The sequence below is a fragment of the Myxocyprinus asiaticus genome, chromosome 18 (assembly GCF_019703515.2).
Source record: "Myxocyprinus asiaticus isolate MX2 ecotype Aquarium Trade chromosome 18, UBuf_Myxa_2, whole genome shotgun sequence".
Classification (NCBI taxonomy): domain Eukaryota; kingdom Metazoa; phylum Chordata; class Actinopteri; order Cypriniformes; family Catostomidae; genus Myxocyprinus; species Myxocyprinus asiaticus.
In genome coordinates this window covers 35,290,991-35,309,226 of record NC_059361.1, presented here as the reverse complement: position 1 = coordinate 35,309,226, position 18,236 = coordinate 35,290,991, and the positions used below count along the sequence as shown (strand labels likewise).

General features: G+C 38.1%; 1 protein-coding gene across 1 annotated transcript; it reads right to left on the bottom strand.

The window, feature by feature from the left end:
* Positions 1-1,516: 1,516 nt before the first annotated feature.
* On the bottom strand, positions 1,517-15,901 carry LOC127455767 (peroxisomal membrane protein PEX16). The gene is made up of 11 exons (XM_051723895.1): positions 15,685-15,901; positions 15,239-15,274; positions 11,523-11,599; positions 9,812-9,945; positions 5,203-5,303; positions 4,858-4,944; positions 4,613-4,762; positions 3,527-3,599; positions 3,314-3,433; positions 2,790-2,854; positions 1,517-2,671 (listed from the first exon to the last, which is right to left on the bottom strand). Exons 1-11 carry the CDS (start codon positions 15,809-15,811, stop codon positions 2,613-2,615), a joined length of 1,029 nt encoding a protein of 342 aa, XP_051579855.1. The 5' UTR covers positions 15,812-15,901; the 3' UTR covers positions 1,517-2,612.
* Between the last annotated feature and the right edge of the window lie 2,335 nt (positions 15,902-18,236).

The following is an 18,236-nucleotide window of genomic DNA, read 5'->3' as shown; positions in this document are numbered from 1 at the left end:
TAACACCTATGTCACCCATAAACTTAATAGCTTGCCGTGCCACCTTTAGCAGCACACAGCTGCAACCAAACACTTCTGATAACTGGAGATCAGTCTCATAACACTGTGTTGGAAGAACTGCTTTATTTCAGCCACACTGGAGGGTTTGAGCATTAACTGTCTGTTTACGGTCCAGCCACAGCATCTCAATCGGGTTCAAGTCAGGACTTTAACTAGGCCACTCCAAAACTTTAATTTTGCTTCTTTTGAGCCATTCAGAGGTGGACTTACTCTTACGCTTTGGATCCAGCTGCGCTTGAGCTTCAACTCATGGACTGATGACCGTACGTTCTCCTTTAGGATTTTCTGGTAAAGAGCAGAATTCATGTTTCCCTCAATTATTATAAGTCACCCTGGCCCTGAAGCAGCAAAGCATCCCCACACCATCACACCACCACCATGCTTGACTGTAGGTATGATGTTCCTTTTCTGGACTTCTGCGTTTGATTTCTGCCAGATGTAACGGGACCCCTGTCTTCCAAACTCATCATTCCACAGAACATTCTCCCAAAAGGTTTGAGGATCATCAAGGTGTGTTTTGGCAAAATTCAGACGAGCCTTAATGTTCTTCTGGGTTAGCAGTCCTCTTCCATGGATGCCATATTTGGCCAGTGTCTTTCTGATAGTGGAGTCATGAACAGTTACCTTTATTGATGCGAGAGAGGCCTGCAGTTCCTTGGATGTTGTCCTTGGCTTTTTTGCGACTTCCTGGATGAGTCGTCGCTGTGCTCTTGAAGGAATGTTGGAAGGTCGACCACTTCTGGGAAGGTTCACTACTGTGCCAAGTTTTCTCCATTTGGAGATAATGGCTCTCACTGTGGCTCTTTGGAGTCCCAGAGCCTTTGAAATAGCATTGTAACTCTTTCCAGACTTATGTATTTCAATCATCTTTTTCCTCCTCCTCCTCCTCCTCAACATCATCATCATCATTTCTGGAATTTCTTTCAACCTTGTCATAGCGTGCTTCTGGGTGAGGCCTTTTAGCTGACTTCATGCTGCTGAAAAGGTTCTATTTAGGTGATGATTTGATTAAACAGGGATGGCAGTAATCAGGCCTGGGTGTGTCTAGTCCAGCTGAACCCCATTATGAATGCAGTTTCATAAATTTGGGATTTAGTAACTAAGGGGGGCAAATACTTTTTCCACACAGGCCCAGTTGGTACTGGAAAACTGTTTTGCTTCAATAAATAAAACAATCATTTAAAAACTGTATTTTGTGTTTACTCAGATTGCCTTTGTTTTAAGTTAGATTTTGTTAGAATTGTATAATTATTATAAATATAAAGTTACAATTTAATAAGATACACTCAAAACAGAATAAATCAATACTTTTTCACAGCACTGTATGTTTAATTCAAACATTGATTTGAAAAAGCTGACAAGGAATTATAGACCATGTACTGTATGCATGAGTAGCTTGTTCTCATTATGCTTTATAAAATCTGCTCCGATGGAAAACAATTCAAGGCGTGAGGACTCTTATTTAAAGATTTATTAAAGGCATAGAGGTATATACAAAACCAATTAACCATTTCATACTTTCAGAATTTCAAAACAGTTATGCTTCTTCTTTGCTTCAGGTCTCAAAATAATGGATTTTTAAACAGAGACTTTAATGAGTCTGTTTCACACAGTGAAAGAACACCTCATTATTAAAGGACTAGTTCACCCCATGCGAAAATTCTGTCATTATTTACAAGCACTACAAAGCTACTCCACATGACTAGTGCTAGACATTTATGGTGCCTTTGTGTTTTTCTCCTTAAATTAAATAATTTTGTTGTACCTGTACAATGACAATAAAGAGCTTGACTTGACTTTTTGTCCTTGTATAAAACATACAAACTGATCAAATGTAAACCTTGAAATGAACTGCAAGTCACTTTGGATAAAAGCGTCTGCCAAATGCATAAATGTAAATGTATGTCAAGAACTGCATAACAAATCTTCAAAAAAAATATTTTGTGTTCCACTGAAAAAAAAAAAAAAAAAAAAGCATACATGTTTGGAATGAGAGTAAATAATGACATTTTTATTTTTGGGTGAACAACTCCTTTAATGCTCCTAATGCTGGTATAGACATAAGTCATATAAGTCCTGTAAAACATGGGGGAACATTTTGACTTTGTAAATAATTACATTTTAATTAGTAAATGCAGCTATTTTTAAAAGATTTAATGTGACAAAACTGAATGAAAACAAAAATAAAACAAAGAAACAGCTGTATAACTGACTTCATCTCAGCCAGTCAGTTATTCTGTACAGTAATGCCATTCCCTGGATATCATCATCTAAATGGGAAGGAAGGCATTCATGTTGAATGAGGGATATACGAATGGACAAAAGTGTGGCTAACAGAAGTTTATCAGTGCAAACAATGTGTCAGAAGGCTAATAATGCATAAAATGATATGAAAACTAAAAGAAACGCTTTAATTGTAAAAATCCTTGATTAAGGTGGTAATGTTCTGGCACATGTGTGATTTTAGTCCTTAAGTAGTCGTAGCATCCAGCAAATCGTTTCCTCCTATTAACAGTTTGGCTGTGTTGACCTGTGAATGCTTTACTTTGATGTCAGCCCCAGTTATAAAAGTAGATCTTCTGCCAAATGGGCAAGTAGTCCATCAGTGGACCTGAGGGGACAGAAAAATAAATGCAGTCAGCACATACTGTATAGAGTTTTTTTTTTTCTACAAGCTTTTAGTGTGACAGCATTGAACATCCATTGGGTGAGATGGATACGCCACTTACGTGCAACCAAACCGACTCCAGGAACATAATCTGCCAAAAAGCGCAGAAGGAAGAGGACCTTTGTCCTGTAGGTGTAGAGGAGACATATAAAGTCATGGCATATAAATCCTCATACTGCACTGTGAAATCTAGTATTTCTATGCAGTAGTTAAGGTGTTCTGAGCGATTTTTAGCATGTTGCTATGGTAAATCTAGGTGGTTGCTTACTGTCAAGTCAAAAGAGCCTACCCCCATGTCTTTATAACTTTCAGGACCCTATATATGGCATAGGTCCGTCCTTCAATGCAGGATAATGGGATTTTTTCCCCCACCCATTTTATCATCCAGCAGGCAAAAATCACAAGTCTGATCACTTACAAAAGTAATTGTACACCTCTCCTCAATAGGTCGCACAAATTAAGTATAATACAGTGTTTTAAAAAGTGATATAACACCACACTCGAACACTGCATTAATGCAATGGACAGACACATAGACATTACTGATTAACATGGAATAAAAAGACATAAATGAAAGACACTGACTCAGAGTATCGGTCATAGAAGGGGGAACGGAGCAGGTAGTAAAGGAGAAGGAAGGCACGTCTCCTCATCTCCGCCCGCTCTCTGCGGTTCAGTGTCTTCATGTCACTCAACAAACTGAAACTGGACAGAAAACATATCATCAGTTTTAACTTTATCACAGACCGACTAAGAAAGATAGCATCAGAGAAAGAGATATGAAGACGCTCCCAGTACCTGGTTATCTCTAAGAGGCCAGAGATGATCCACGGTTTCCAGGAACGTTTTCCGCAAAGCCCGAGACTGGCCACTTAGATATGTTAAGGATGATGCAACATTCAAACAACTTCATCAACATCAGCACAATAACGATACAAAGAAAGTTTGCCAACAAGATTTGTTTTCCGCTTTTGCCCATGCAAAAGTCATCCCAATGATGCTAGCGAAATTAAGTGTGGTTGTTAGGACGTTGCTATGCAGCTGCTATAGAGCGCAACTGTTCTCATCCACTCGCTTTCTGGCCTAAGTCTAAAGAGCCCACTGCCTAGTCTCTATGAAATTCTGATCCCTAGATATGGCTTGGGTGTCCTTCATTTTAACTCTATGGGAATTTTCTCGCCCATTTTATCATCCGCCATCCGTGAGTCTGATCACTTTGTGCTGTGCGTGTTCAGTGCTTGAGCACTCTGCTGATGATGAAACTTGTGTCAAGCGTCCTGTACGCAGATGCCTAGCGTTCATGTCTGACCGAAGTATTCTTTAGGTTTAAAGGTGCTGGAAGCGATTCTTCTCATGGAAAGGTATGCAAAAAAATGTCACTCTCCCTGAAAGGTATTAATGTCTCTGTGACAGCTCTAGACTCCGTAAACAGCAAACAAAAATGTGTCTGCGGTCATTGACTCTTCTTGCCAGTTAATCATTTTGTGCATTCTCATAGTATTGTAGTTGCAAGCTTAAAGCCATTTTCATGCCATGTTGTTCATATCAGTTGTCAGTTAAGGGCGATATTTTCCTGCTGTTGTTTATGACAAACGTCTCTGCTTGATGTCGGTCTCAAAACTAATTTGGTATCTTTGGAGTGTGGTGTGGTGGAAAGAGGGGGCGTGGCTAATCCAACGGCTCAGCTTGTTTACATTCTAGAATGGCTAACAGCACCTTTAAGTTTGACCAATATTAATCGTGACACTACTCTTATTCTGTTTTTGACCACAACATTAATATCAAAGTAGTAAAAAATTAAGTACTTTAGATCTCCTCATTTGATATTGGACTACACTGACTGTTTTGAGAATTATCACAAGCGTCAAATAACAGGAAGGATACAATGAACCAGAGGCCGTGCGATGTACAGGGACTCTGCGATAGTTCCTTGCAGACCCAGAGGGGTGGGGCTTGAGTGGAGCCCCTCTTCCTGATTCCTGTTTATTTTATTTTCCCGAGGGAGACCCCAAAGACGAGACTGTAATTTTGGCGCTGACGAAAAGCAAAAAAAAAAAAAAATGCTTTTTGATAATACAGCACTCATTCATACACTGGGTAACAGGATGACAGATATTGCCATGTCTTACCACTTCCCAATGGTCGTACAACTCTGCCTGAACGCTGCCCTACAAAAGTAGTGTCCTCCTCCTCCTCCTCCTCTTCTGTGTTCTTCTCTGTACAGGGAGATCAGTGTATGAGCAGTGCATCAATCAATTCACCCATCCATCCATCCATCCATCCATCCGTGCACATATTTTAGTTCTTTTTGCAATTCTGTTTGATGCCACTAGAGGCACAGAAATTACAAACTACACCTCTAGCTTTTAGGCTTCTACTTAACGATACAGCACACGCAGGCAGAATAACACTGAGGGAAAGTCAACATACTTGTAGTTCTTTTAAGGGTCAACCATGCATAACCTCACTCTTACCTCCACTACAGAGCTGTGAATTCCTGTCCAGAGGAATTATAGGCGGTGATGTCTGAATGCCTGATTTGTACCAGAAAAGCAGGAGACAGCGCAGGATCGCTCTAAAAACATAGGAGAGATGAGTAATTTAGCTCAAAAGGGAGGGCAAGGACAGAAATAAGGACACAGAAATGAACACAGAAATAATGATCTGATTATCACATAAAATCAAGGTCAGAAATTACAGTGAGCTCAGGATCCAAAATGCTAAAATGCCCCTGAAATTCAAAATAAAGGGGCATAAAATGCCCTCATAAAGAATTCCCATATTTAGGCTTAAATATATACAGTATATTATTGTATAAAGTATGAATTTTATGGGTAAGAGGTATTCATATTGAGAATTTGAGTAAAGTATTTGACATAAAGGATAACAACTTATATTTTTTATTTGGTATTAGAAATGCCATAAAAAGGTAACAAATTCCCCTGAAAATCAAATCCAGGGGTTAAATATTACCCCTTAATAGAAAGTTAATTTCTGCCCCTGCAACAAATGGAAAGTTCACCTTTGTGTTGTTCCAAAGTTGTCATTTCCTAAAAATCTTCCCCTCCAACGTACAGTGCTATGAAAATGTATTTGCCCATGTCCTGATTTCTTCTGTTTTTGTGTATATCTCATACTAAATTGTTTCAAAAATTCAAATAAAATGTAACATAAAACAAAGGCAATCTGAGTAAACACAAAATGCAGTTTTTAAATGATAATGTTATTTATTGAAGCATAAAAGTTTTCCAATACCAGCTGGGCCTGTGTGAAAAAGTATTTGTTAATAAATAGTTAATAAATCCCCAAATCTATGAAACTGCACTCATAATGGGGATCAGCTGGACTAGACACACACAGACCTGATTACTGCCAGCCTTTGTCAATCAAATCATCACATAAATAGAACTTTTTCAGCAGCATGAAGTTGGCAAAAAGTTCTCACCCAGAAGCACACTATGCTAAGGTTGAAAGAAATTCCAGAAATTATGAGAAAAAGGTGACTGAAATACATCAGTCTGGGAAGGGTTACAAATGTATTTCAAAGGCTCTGGGACTCCAAAGAACCACAGTGAGAGCCATTATCTCCAAATGGAGAAAACTTGGCACAGTAGTGAACCTATCCAGAACTGGCTGACTTTCCAAAATTCCTCCAAGAGCACAGCGATGACTCATCCAGGAAGTCACAAAAAAGCCAAGAACAACATCCAAGGAACTGCAGGCCTCTCTCGCATCAATAAAGGTCACTGTTCATGACTCCACTATCAGAAAGACACTGGCCAAAAGGCGAGGCGAAAACCACTGCTAACCCAGAAGAACATTAAAGCTCAACTGAATTTAGCCAAAACACACCTTGATGATCCTCAAAGCTTTTGGAAGAAGGTTCTGTGGAATGATAAGTCGAAAGTGGAACTGTTTGGAAGACGGGTCCCGTTACATCTGGCGTAAATCAAACACAGAATTCCACAAAAAGAACAATATACCTACAGTCAAGCATGGTGGTGGTAGTGTGATGGTGTGGGGATGCTTTGCTGCTTTACGCTTGAAAACCTTCCAATGTGGCTGAACTAAAGCAGTTCTGCAAAGAAGAGTGGGCCAAAATTCCACCACAGCATTGCGAAAGACTGATCTCCTTTGTAAGTATTTGGTTGCAGTTGTTGCTGCTAAAGGTAGCACAACCAACTATTAGGTTTAAGGGGGCAGTTAGTTTTTCACATGGTGATATAGGTGTTGGATAACTTTTTTTGCTTTAATAAAAAAAATATATCTATATTTGAAAACTGTATTTTGTGTTTACTCAGGTTACCTTTTGTTTTATTTTATATCTCGTTTGAAGATCTAAAACAATTTAGAAAAATTCCCAGAAATAGAAGAAATCAGGAAAGGGGCAAATACTTTTTCACATCACTGTAGCTGTCAAATCTCATTTGCAATTACAATCACAGACCTGGCACCAGGTTTGATCTTAATAGTGATTGGTCACAAGGCCAGGTGAGAACCTGAACCAAAAACATTTTATTACTATCACATAATAAAATAGGAATGTTATGCTTTTGACAATTTTCACAACAGTCAGTTTAGTCCAATATCAGCTGAAGATATCTAGAGTACTTCATGTATACCACTTTGACAATGTTGTGATCTAAAACAGATGAATACAGACATTTTGCTATACATCATGTTTGGAATGACATTAGGGCAAGTAAATTACGTCAATTTTAATTTTTGGGTGAACTACCCCTTTAACCTTGTGCGACCCCGCGTCCACATGCGTGGACGTTGTATTTTGGCTCCGCTGTATGTAGCGCATAATTTAAATGAATTTAAACTGACTGAATACCGTTTACAAGACTCTAGACTGTCATTTAAAGGGTTAACTTCTGCCGCACCGAGTCACGTGACACAACAGAATGCCGTCGATTTCCTTGAAGTGCTTCCTAGATTCACAGTGCATTTTCACATTTAGAATCAATGGGTTCATCCAAAAGCTGAAAAATGTTGCTTTCAGAGGCTTTATATGGAGTTAGGATGAAAATAAGGTGCATTTTGAACAGTTCCGAGACCAGTGCAGACAGACAGCACACTGGAGGTTAAGTCATTCACTAAATAGGGAGCAAGTGTGCATCCTATAACTCTCAATGCAGCTAAGTGCATTCACTCCTAAAATCCGACCAAAAGTTCAGTTTCAGGCTGCAGATGATGTTTGAACAGGTATGGCAGACATGGGACAATGGGAATAAGTACATAAGATTCAGAATTTATAATGTATTTTATTTTTTTACGTGGTTTGTAGTGATTGGACGATGCTGGCCATTACTTTGAATCAGAATTATTTATGCTAATTTCTGATGTAATGTCTAAAACCATGAATAATCAACACTCCTGGAACCATTAAACAGTTTGATGAAAAAAAAAAAAAAAAAAAGCCTTTCTATACCTTGGTATTATTTAAAATGTCACAACTTTGTCCCACTGTCCACACATGTGGACTTACATTTTTAGGAAAACTATTTGCTCTAGATTTAGTTTTTTACTATAGCTTGTTTGTTAGGTGCTACTAGTTATAAATCAAAAAGTGAAATGGAAAATGCACACAGCAAGGGCGTAGCAGCCGAGGGGGACGTGGGAGACACTTCCCTATCACACTCTTTAAAAAGGTGATTTTTTTTTTTTTTTTTGTCCCCCACACTTTTCCAAGCTAAACCCAGACCGAGTCCAAATGGTAGATTTGTATACAGTATTGTTTGCGTTTTGTTACTTTGGGCTGATTGAGCGGCCATCCAGCCAATCACAGGTGAGTTTCATGTGCCGAAACAACTCGTACGTAATAGGCCAGAATGTCTAATCAATGCGGCTCAGTTCATTTCTACAAAGTTGCTTTCAACAATGCTCATTTATCCATGTTTGTTATCGGCATTGATGTTGATCTAAATTAATAATCTAGAGATGAGGAACACACAAATGAGTTATTTATTGGCATATCATTCTTGATTGATAGCATTACATGAAATGCACTGCAGAAAAACAAAGGATAATCCTTTTAAACACACATTGTAAGTGGAATTTATATTAGCGCATGAGTCTTCATTAAGTTATGCTTTTTACATTATGTTTGTGAAGTAATAGTTTGATCAGTTGTTTTTGCCAATTTAAGCAGATTACTAGATTACTGTGTTAAATAAGTGAAGCTATTTTTAATATCAGCTCCTGTTTTTTACCTCTGTGTCGGTGTGCAGTCGACAAACTGTAGGAAAAAAGATAGATCTGCTGTGTTCCTAGAACATTAAAGTGAATAGATATGTAGACACGCTTTTTTATATATGAAAACGTACAGACATTAATGAAACTCATTATTATAATACTATTATTGTTGTCTTTTGATATAAGTGATGCTCAGCAGCTCAAACTGTAGGGAAATGATAGATTTGCTTTGTTCTTATAATGCTTAAAACCTCTACTAAAGTCTCTTTGTAGGTCTGTAGACATAAAAATTTTAAAGGATTACAATTTTCTTTTGATCGTTGATTCAGTGACTAACTCATTTCACACAAGACACTCATCTGTCACCACCTTCTGGATCAGAAATGGTCACTGAATCATTAAATGGATCTGAACAAATTTTGGTGAACACAGTCAAACCAACTGAGCCACATGGATACATTTAAATCCCACAATGCACAAGCACAGAGTGAAAAAATTGTGCACATGCACAATTGTCATTATTGTATTTGATTAAATAATTTATTCAGGACCAGCTTGTGCTCAGTATTTTATTTACAGAAGCAAGTGCTCCACAAGATGCCTCCTTTTTTTTGCAATTAATTTGCAATATTTTAATCTTTAAAATACTACAAATATTAAAAGTAAATAATACATATTAATATAATACTTATACTTGTATATTAATATATACTGTAATATATTAATACTGCACTGTAAGTGTTTGTTCTGTGTGAGCCATCTACTGATAGCTGTGCCCACCCCCACTTTTAAAATAAGTGCTACACCCCTGGCACACAGCAGTCACGCTCAGGTCTCAGGAGATTAAGCATACTGTCCCTGCTTGTGCAACAGGTTCCTTACTTGGCAGTCTGAATAAGAACAATGACGAGCCAGCGTCCAGCCTCCCCCCACAGCTTGTTTGCCCCCATCTCTGTGAAAACCTCCACATACTCCAGAACCGACAACCAGGTTAACAGCCTCTGTTGAGAGAGAGACTAAACACACACAAGAATATAAAGATCAGAACAAAGCATACAGAGAATTGTTCAGTATTTTGCCAAATGCTTGTTCCAAAGGAGTTAAGCTGAACTCAATATAAACTCAAAAAGCCTATGAGGAGGTCTATTAAGGTCATGGCTCGTGTGCCCAAGGCTGTAAACGCAAACTCATTCTTCCTGTCCCAGTGGCTGAGAGCTGACATTTATAGCCGCTTTGAAAGTGCCTCAGTCTCAGTTTAAATGTTTTTATTCTTGTGCACAGCCAATGGAAATGGCAAAGATAAATATGTCTCTCAAGTACAAATATAAAGGGAAAAAACAAATAGTTCAGTGGCCTGTGCTTTCTCACAAGAATGAGTGTGGTTGTCTAAAGAGGTCAGGTGAATTTCACACACTGCCGAAGCTGTTTTGAGCGGTACAGGGTTGTCATCAGCAGGGCTAGACGTGGATGACAACAAGTCTATTGCAGAGAAGCCAGAAACAGGGTTAGGGCAAAAGTCTTGGGTAATAAACTCTCTGAAATTGTGCAGTCACTGAAAAGTGGTGGGCTGTGACTCTCAACCCAAAAAACTTGCATCAGCTTCGACGCCCTCTTATATTCTCCACTGTCTACTTTTCTTGAAGCAGAGACAGACTGTGATTCACAAAAGAAAACTCACATTCCTAGATAACTTTATGGTGGTTGCCATGCCAACTGCACATTCTGTCTATCAATGCCTTAAGCAAATATGCTGCAAATGACAAGAGAGGGAGAGAGAGTTTCACAGGCTTTGTTTACACTTAGTATGATCATCAGTGCTCAGCTGGTACAGGTCACTGTTTACACCTGATATTTACATGCATATCAAATGGGTCTCATGTGACCCAATTTTTTAACTAATTATTTATTAAATGATTATTGGGTTTCAATATAGTACAGTTACTATAGCTCAATATCAGCATTACAGAGAAACAAAAATCTATTTTCATGACTACATACATCACTCACTATGTAGTGTGTTACTGTATGTTGATGAAGTGCAAAAAAAGTGCAAAAGTTTGAGCAAATTGTTCTTCTTTTTTTATTCGAGCAGCATGCTTCACATGATCTGTATCTACCTGTACTGTATGTAAATGAATGAATGAAACACACTTTATTGTCCCAGAAGGATCATTTGTCATACTATAAAAAAATTTAAAAAAAAATTACAATACCACCTAAATCATTTCAAATGCATAAAAAAAAACTTCATAAGATTTTGTAAAACAATAAAAAAACAACAGCAAAAATAAAAGTAAACAAAATTCATAAAAAATTCATTTAAAAAGATTATACAGCCCCAAAACCCTAAAACCCTTGTTTAAGTGCAATGGTTGATTGATATGATTATTAGGTGGTCCTTCACTACTGTCCAAGACACATCAGGATGCATTAGCATTAACACTATCAATGCAATGTGGTCACATACATTTTCACTACCTCTAAATGTGGTTTTGGACTACACAGGAATAAGTGTTAAGGAACTGAGCTAACATGTAGAGATACAGAGAGTCAAGTATATAGTGTAAAGTTGACTGTCTGGGACATGCATTACCACAGGCAACGTCCGAGAGAGACTCTTCCGTAAGATGCCATCGTTCAGCAGCACTAACAGGTTGGATGCTGAATACACTGCGAATGAAAGAGAGATACAAAAATATCAAACAGAATTAATATGAGAGCAAAATCTTGCAGCATTATAGAGCTGGGTATTTGCTTGAAATATTTCTATTGCGATACTCAATTACATCGTCAACCCACACTGCTAAACCCACTGTGTAAATGTATTACCTACAAGTAATACAAATAATATTACAAAAAAAAAAAATATATAACTAAACCTACACCAATCAGAACTGGCATCACATTCTTCACTTTTCCCTCATGTCTCACAATCCGAAAGTTCTTGTGTGTGTCTGTGACAACTAGCAGTCGGAACGGGTTTTCAGCTGGTCATGTATTTATTCCATTATGCAATGCCTGAACCTCGGATAAGGTGAACATGCTCGTTTTACTTTCTAGAAACCTGTGTTAGATGTTTCAGTTTTTGGCTGTACTTTATCTAATGTTATTACATGGCTCTCTTGAATACTTGATTCTGATTGGTCAATAGCACCATCTAGTGGTCTGATATGTCTGAGTAACAACTGCACATTCTGAGATTATGTCCTTTCTGAACGGTTATCCAGGAATTGCGAGTAATCTTTTGTATTTCTCGAATAACTCTGTGACCTCTACAAGTAAGCAAATAAAAAAAGTTTCAACTCATATCAATGTTTCATGTGCATTTATTTGGTAAATAGTCTTGTAATAAGCTGGATAATGAGCAGTCAGACGGTCATTTTTGCAAAATAAACACCAACAAAACTCCGGAGATGCAAATCAACTGTTCTGCAATTTCTTTCTTCTCACATAATGATGGTTAGTAGCCGTGTAATAAGCAGGGTAATGTACATTCAGCCGGATTTTATTGCAAAATAAACCATTTCAGGGTGATGCAGGACCCCTCCGCTTTGCTTATTTTGCGATAACAACCGTCTGACTGTACAGTGTCCCTTACATAAGACGTCCTTGAATAGCCATGCATTTCAACTATTGTTTGTGTGTCTGCCTTCCAGGTTAGGCTGTGGAAATTCATTTATTGAAAAATGGAAAACTTAAACCAAAGATATTTCTGAATTCAAATTATACTTGAAATGTAACAAAAAGCAATTAAAATAATGAAGTGGTAAAAAAAAAAAAATCTATATAACCACCTCCCCAAATCCAAACATTTACCGTCTCTAACTTCCTCCACCGGAGCAATTTGCCACAAGTATCTGTCTACGACAACAGGTGGAAAATTACCAATAAAAATTAAGATCATAAAGACAATTCTAAATGTTAACATACTAATAATAACGATAAAATATAAACACATCATTTCCTCTAGAAAGTTCAACACAACCCTCATCATTTGTACTTCCATAAAACAGCTACAAGAGTTTATTACTTCACATACTCTGTGCTTAAATGAATAGAAAACACCAGCTTTCCGATTTGGTGTTCCCCTAATAATTTCTATTTTGTTCTTATCGAATTTGTGTTTGTATTGCGTTTCATTAATGCCGCCTAAAGAATTCTACAAACAATACCCCATAATGACAGCGTGAAAGAAGTTTGTTTGAAATCTTTGCAAATGTATTAAAAATAAAAAACGAAAAAAATAAATAAATAAATAAAATAAATCACATGTACATAAGTATTCACAGCCTTTGCTCAAAACTTTGTTGAAGCACCTTTGGCACCAATTACAGCCTCAAGTCTTTTTGAGTATGATGCTACAAGCTTGGCACACCTATTTTTGGGCAGTTTCTCTCATTCTTCTTTGCAGGACCTCTCAAGCTCCATCAGGTTGGATGGGGAGTGTCGGTGCACAGCCATTTTCAGATCTCTCCAGAGATGTTCAATCGGGTTCAAGTCTGGGCTCTGGCTGGGCCACTCAAGAACATTCACAGAGATCTCCCGGAGCCACTCCTTTGTTATCTTGGCTGTGTGCTTAGGGTCCTTGTCCTGTTGGAAGATGAACCTTCACCCCAGTCTGAGGTCCAGAGCGCTCTGGAGCAGGTTTTCATCAAGGATGTCTCTGTACATTGCTGTATTCATCTTTCCCTCGATCCTGACTAGTCTCCCAGTTCCTGCCGCTGAAAAACATCCCCACAGCATGATGCTGCCACCACCATGCTTCACTGTAGGGATGGTACTGGCCAGGTGATGAGCGGTGCCTGGTTTCCTCCAGACATGACGCTTGCCATTCAGGCCAACGAGTTCAATCTTTGTTTCTCATGGTCTGAGAGTCCTTCAGATGCCTTTTGGCAAACTCCAGGCGGGCTGTCATGTGCCTTTTACTGAGGAGTGGCTTCAATCTGGCCACTCTACCATACAGGCCTGATTGGTGGAGTGCTGCAGAGATGATTGTTCTTCTGGAAGGTTCTCCTCTCTCCACAGAGAAACGCTGGAGCTCTGTCAGAGTGACCATCGGGTTCTTGGTCTCCTCCCTGACTAAGGCCCTTCTCCCCCGATCGCTCAGTTTGGCCGGGCGGCCAGCTCTAGGAAGAGTCCTGGTGGTTCCAAACTTCTTCCATTTACGGATGATGGAGATCACTGTGCTCATTGGGACCTTCAATGCTGCAGAAATTTTTCTGTACCTTTCCCCAGATCTGTGCCTCGATACAATACTGTCTCAGAGGTCTACAGTCAATTCCTTGGACTTCATGGCTTGGTTTGTGCTCTGACATGCACTGTTAACTGTGGGACCTTATATAGACAGGTGTGTGCCTTTCCAAATCATGTCCAATCAACTGAATTTACCACAGGTGGACTCCAATCAAGTTGTAGAAACATCAAGGATGATCAGTAGAAACAGGATGCACCTGAGCTCAATTTTGAGTGTCATGGCAAAGGCTGTGACTACTTATGTACATGTGATTTTTTTTATTTTTTTATTTTTAATAAATTTGCAAAGATTTCAAACAAACTTTTCACATTGTCATTATGGGGTATTGTTTGTAGAATTTTTAGGAAAATAATTAATTGAATCCATTTTGGAATAAGGCTGTAACATAACAAAATGTGGAAAAAGTGAAGCGCTGTGAATACTTTCTGGATGCACTGTATGTGCTTTTTCTTTTTAAGTTGCTAAGCCATACCGTAATTGTTACAGTTCATGTCCGAGTCTATAAAGAAGGTTATAACTGCTATGGAAAATGTTTCATGCTATTCAGAGAACATGTCAGCAGTGAAAATGGACCCATCGATAGTGTATTAACGGCTCAATAATTTGGTTAGTATCCAGAAACGTGATTGCACAAAAACTACTGGGATACTATTTAATATATTTGGCAACTTCCCAGCTCAATGGTTTTATCATTTCCCGATATTGTCGATCATAATCTGTCTATGACTTTTGCAATCGACATCGGGGTGTTCGTAAAAAATTGTCAATATTCAGTTCCATCTTCCTATCGCCCAGCCCTCCAGCATTATGGGATTTACTCCAGTACAACATGTTCCTGGACCAAATTTCTATCAACCAATCATAGCCCTACCCCTAAAATCAGAGGTCACTGATTGGTTGAAAGGAATGTTGACCCAGGAACATGTGCTGTTTATGTACTATATCACATTGAGCATGTGGTCGATGCTTAATGTGATATAGTACATAAGCAGCACATGTTCTGCTTAATACAGTTTAATTACAACATAAAGCATCAAAAGAGTAAAGAATCCTACCCAACTCTGAGAGTTCATGAGAGTCTGAGAAGCGACCTGTAAAGGGAAAATTACATAAAAGACATGAAAACTCAAAGCACTGAGTGGATCAAAGGGACTTATTAGTTTTGTGCAATTTTCTGTTAGTGTAATGAGTAACTGGAAGCTGTGAGTTTATTTTATTTTTATCAACATTTATTTAAATTAAACTTGTAACTTTTTAATATTTATTCACAAAATTGGGGGCGGGGCATTGCAGTTGCCTGCAAATTTGATATTAAAATCCTGATGTTGAACATAAAATAAACTATTACAGAAGACAATACAAAACAAAAAACTGCACAATATAACCCAAAAACAAAGTAAATGCATATATTAATGTGACCTATGCAGATAGTTAGTGTTGCAATTCTTTGTGTAAAGTGCCAAGAGTTTGTTTACTCTCACTTTGACAGTCAGTCTCTCACCTGCGATCAGGTAACTCAGCGTGCGCGCTGTGCTCTCGAGATGAGCCGTGGTCGCGGGGTTCTTTCTCACATACTCCTGATAGCGCTCATAAAGACGCTTCAGTTTATCAATATAAAGCTGCGACATCACAACACAAAGGATTCAACCTCAATCACAGAAACCCCATTGCAGAAACACGCTGCAGACAGACTGACACTTCCTCATATGCACTCAAACACTCTTCCTGTGATGACACTTCCGGCTTGGCGAGGCCTCCATTTAAGGACGCAGTAACCTGTTTAAAGTCCATATGAGTTGTTTAGTTTGTTGTCCTGAAACCAGAGCCATGGGTTACCTCGGGTATTTCCTACTTGTTTTTTAAAATAGCTCTAGCCATGTAACCTTCTAACAACTTTAACACTTAAAAGTTTGTAGGATTGTTTACCGTTCATCAGCAAAATTTATTTTAAAGAGAATAAGGGGTTGACATCATACATTTACATGCACTCATCTTTTAATGACTTAAGAGGGTGAAGGCATGACCACATTTCCGGTAAATTAGCTGTTCCGTTCCATCTGGATTTTCCAGTGTTTTTTTTTTTTTTTTATAATGGGGTTTTTGAACTAATGACATAAATTACACATACATACCTCATACGTGAATTTTGAAACCGCATGTTTGTAAAAAAAATGTAAGTTGCTGCTAACGAGTTGCTAAATAAGGACTACAAATACCACAAGCATGTGAGTGTATGTGCCTGAACAAACAGAAAACTGTTGTAGTCCTTATCTAGCAACTTGTTAGCAACATACTTTCTTTTTTAAACCGCGGCTTCAAAATTCACGTTGGGGTACGACTATGTTTAATTTCTGTTGTAGAACAAAATGTACTTGTGTCTTCAAGTAATGTTTACCACAGTCCTTGTTTTACTCATAAATTCAAAACTGCCATTATAAAAACCCATAGGAAATCCAGAGTTCAATTAAATAACTTAAAATTCAATTTGCGCGTCTACCCTAACCACAGTCTATTGCGGCTTTCTAGTGGAGTCAGAAATATCGTAATTACAAGTTCGGAGCACATGAATGACCAGGCGAAGACATATTTACTAGTGGAAAACTCTGAATTCTATATGATACCCGAGTTGCTGTATTGTGATGTTGGAAGGGGTGTGTGGACAAGAAAGACATTGGAAAGCAATGATTTTGCCAAATTATTTCAATTTCAGTGCTTTAGTTCAATAATAAGCCTATTAATTTGTTATATATAACAGATATTATAGTCAACTAATGTAAAGATAATCACCCTTCATGGTTTTATGCAAATTAATTAACAATAATTTGCTAGATATCAGTAGATTTATTATGATTTATTATTATTAATTTATCATATAGATCATGTTAAAGTCATACATGTGTATTTACTATGCTTATTTACCAGTGCAACAGAAAAAAAAAAGAGTTTTTACCATTGTTATTGTCTATGTTTCGGTTTCTTCTGTTTTCGGTTTCCAACTTGAATGCTTGACATGTCGTAATAACGAATGCCCAACCCGGATGTAGAATCTTCCCAGGTGCACTTGAAGGCCACATATGCTCATAGGTTTTTACATATTCTTGGGATTTACTGCTAGGGGTAGACCGATATATCGGTTTCACCGATTAATTGGTGCCGATAGTTGCTTTTTGGAACTATCAGTTATCTGCAAAAATCTATGTAAATAGTTTACAGAAGTTTTATCTTCATTTCGTCATATCAAAATAAGAGTCCCCTATGTGTTTTGGGCTTGTTTATGCTTAAAAGTCCAGTGTTATGCACCAAATTTGTGACTTTCTTTAAATAGATTTTTGTCGATTAATCGGTTATCGGCCTTTCCCACAACATTAGTTATCGTATCGGCAAAATCCACTATCGGTCGACCTCTATTTACTACCTGGCCTGTGCCCTGACCACTGAACCAGGGAGCTGATTGAGACAAACCTTAAGACTGGTGGAAGAGAGCAAGACGGCTAAAATCATTTATAGCAGCTTTGAGTTCAGCTTAGGAGTCATTTTTAGAAATAATTATTCTTTTTGCCCCAGCAATCTATTAAAACCTTTTAAACGGGTCAACAGCAGAGACTGGGATAAGAAAACCTCTACATGCTTGACCCAGTATTGAATATAGCCCATAACATCATCAGCATTCTCACATGCGCTGGAATAAATTGAGCATACGGTATGCATTTATAGCAGCAATCCACTTTCATTTCTTTAAAACACTAATGATGCATTTCTAACTTTATGTGAAATAAATGAACACTAGAGGCTGCAAAAACTCACAAGTGGGTTAGTGTATTGCCACCAGAGTATGGCATGTGTTTATTGGCTTAGCATTAGAAAGCAGACCCATCTGGCATCGGTGGGCATCTAGAGATGGCAGAGCAGTTAGGCATGAAGATCAGCTGATGAATGAAATAGGATAACATCAGGGGAGGGGATTAGGTGTTTGATAACAGGGATGTGCAGAGAGCGAGACCTCATAAAATGAATATATAAATCTAGATATAATATTCTTGAATGTAGATAAAA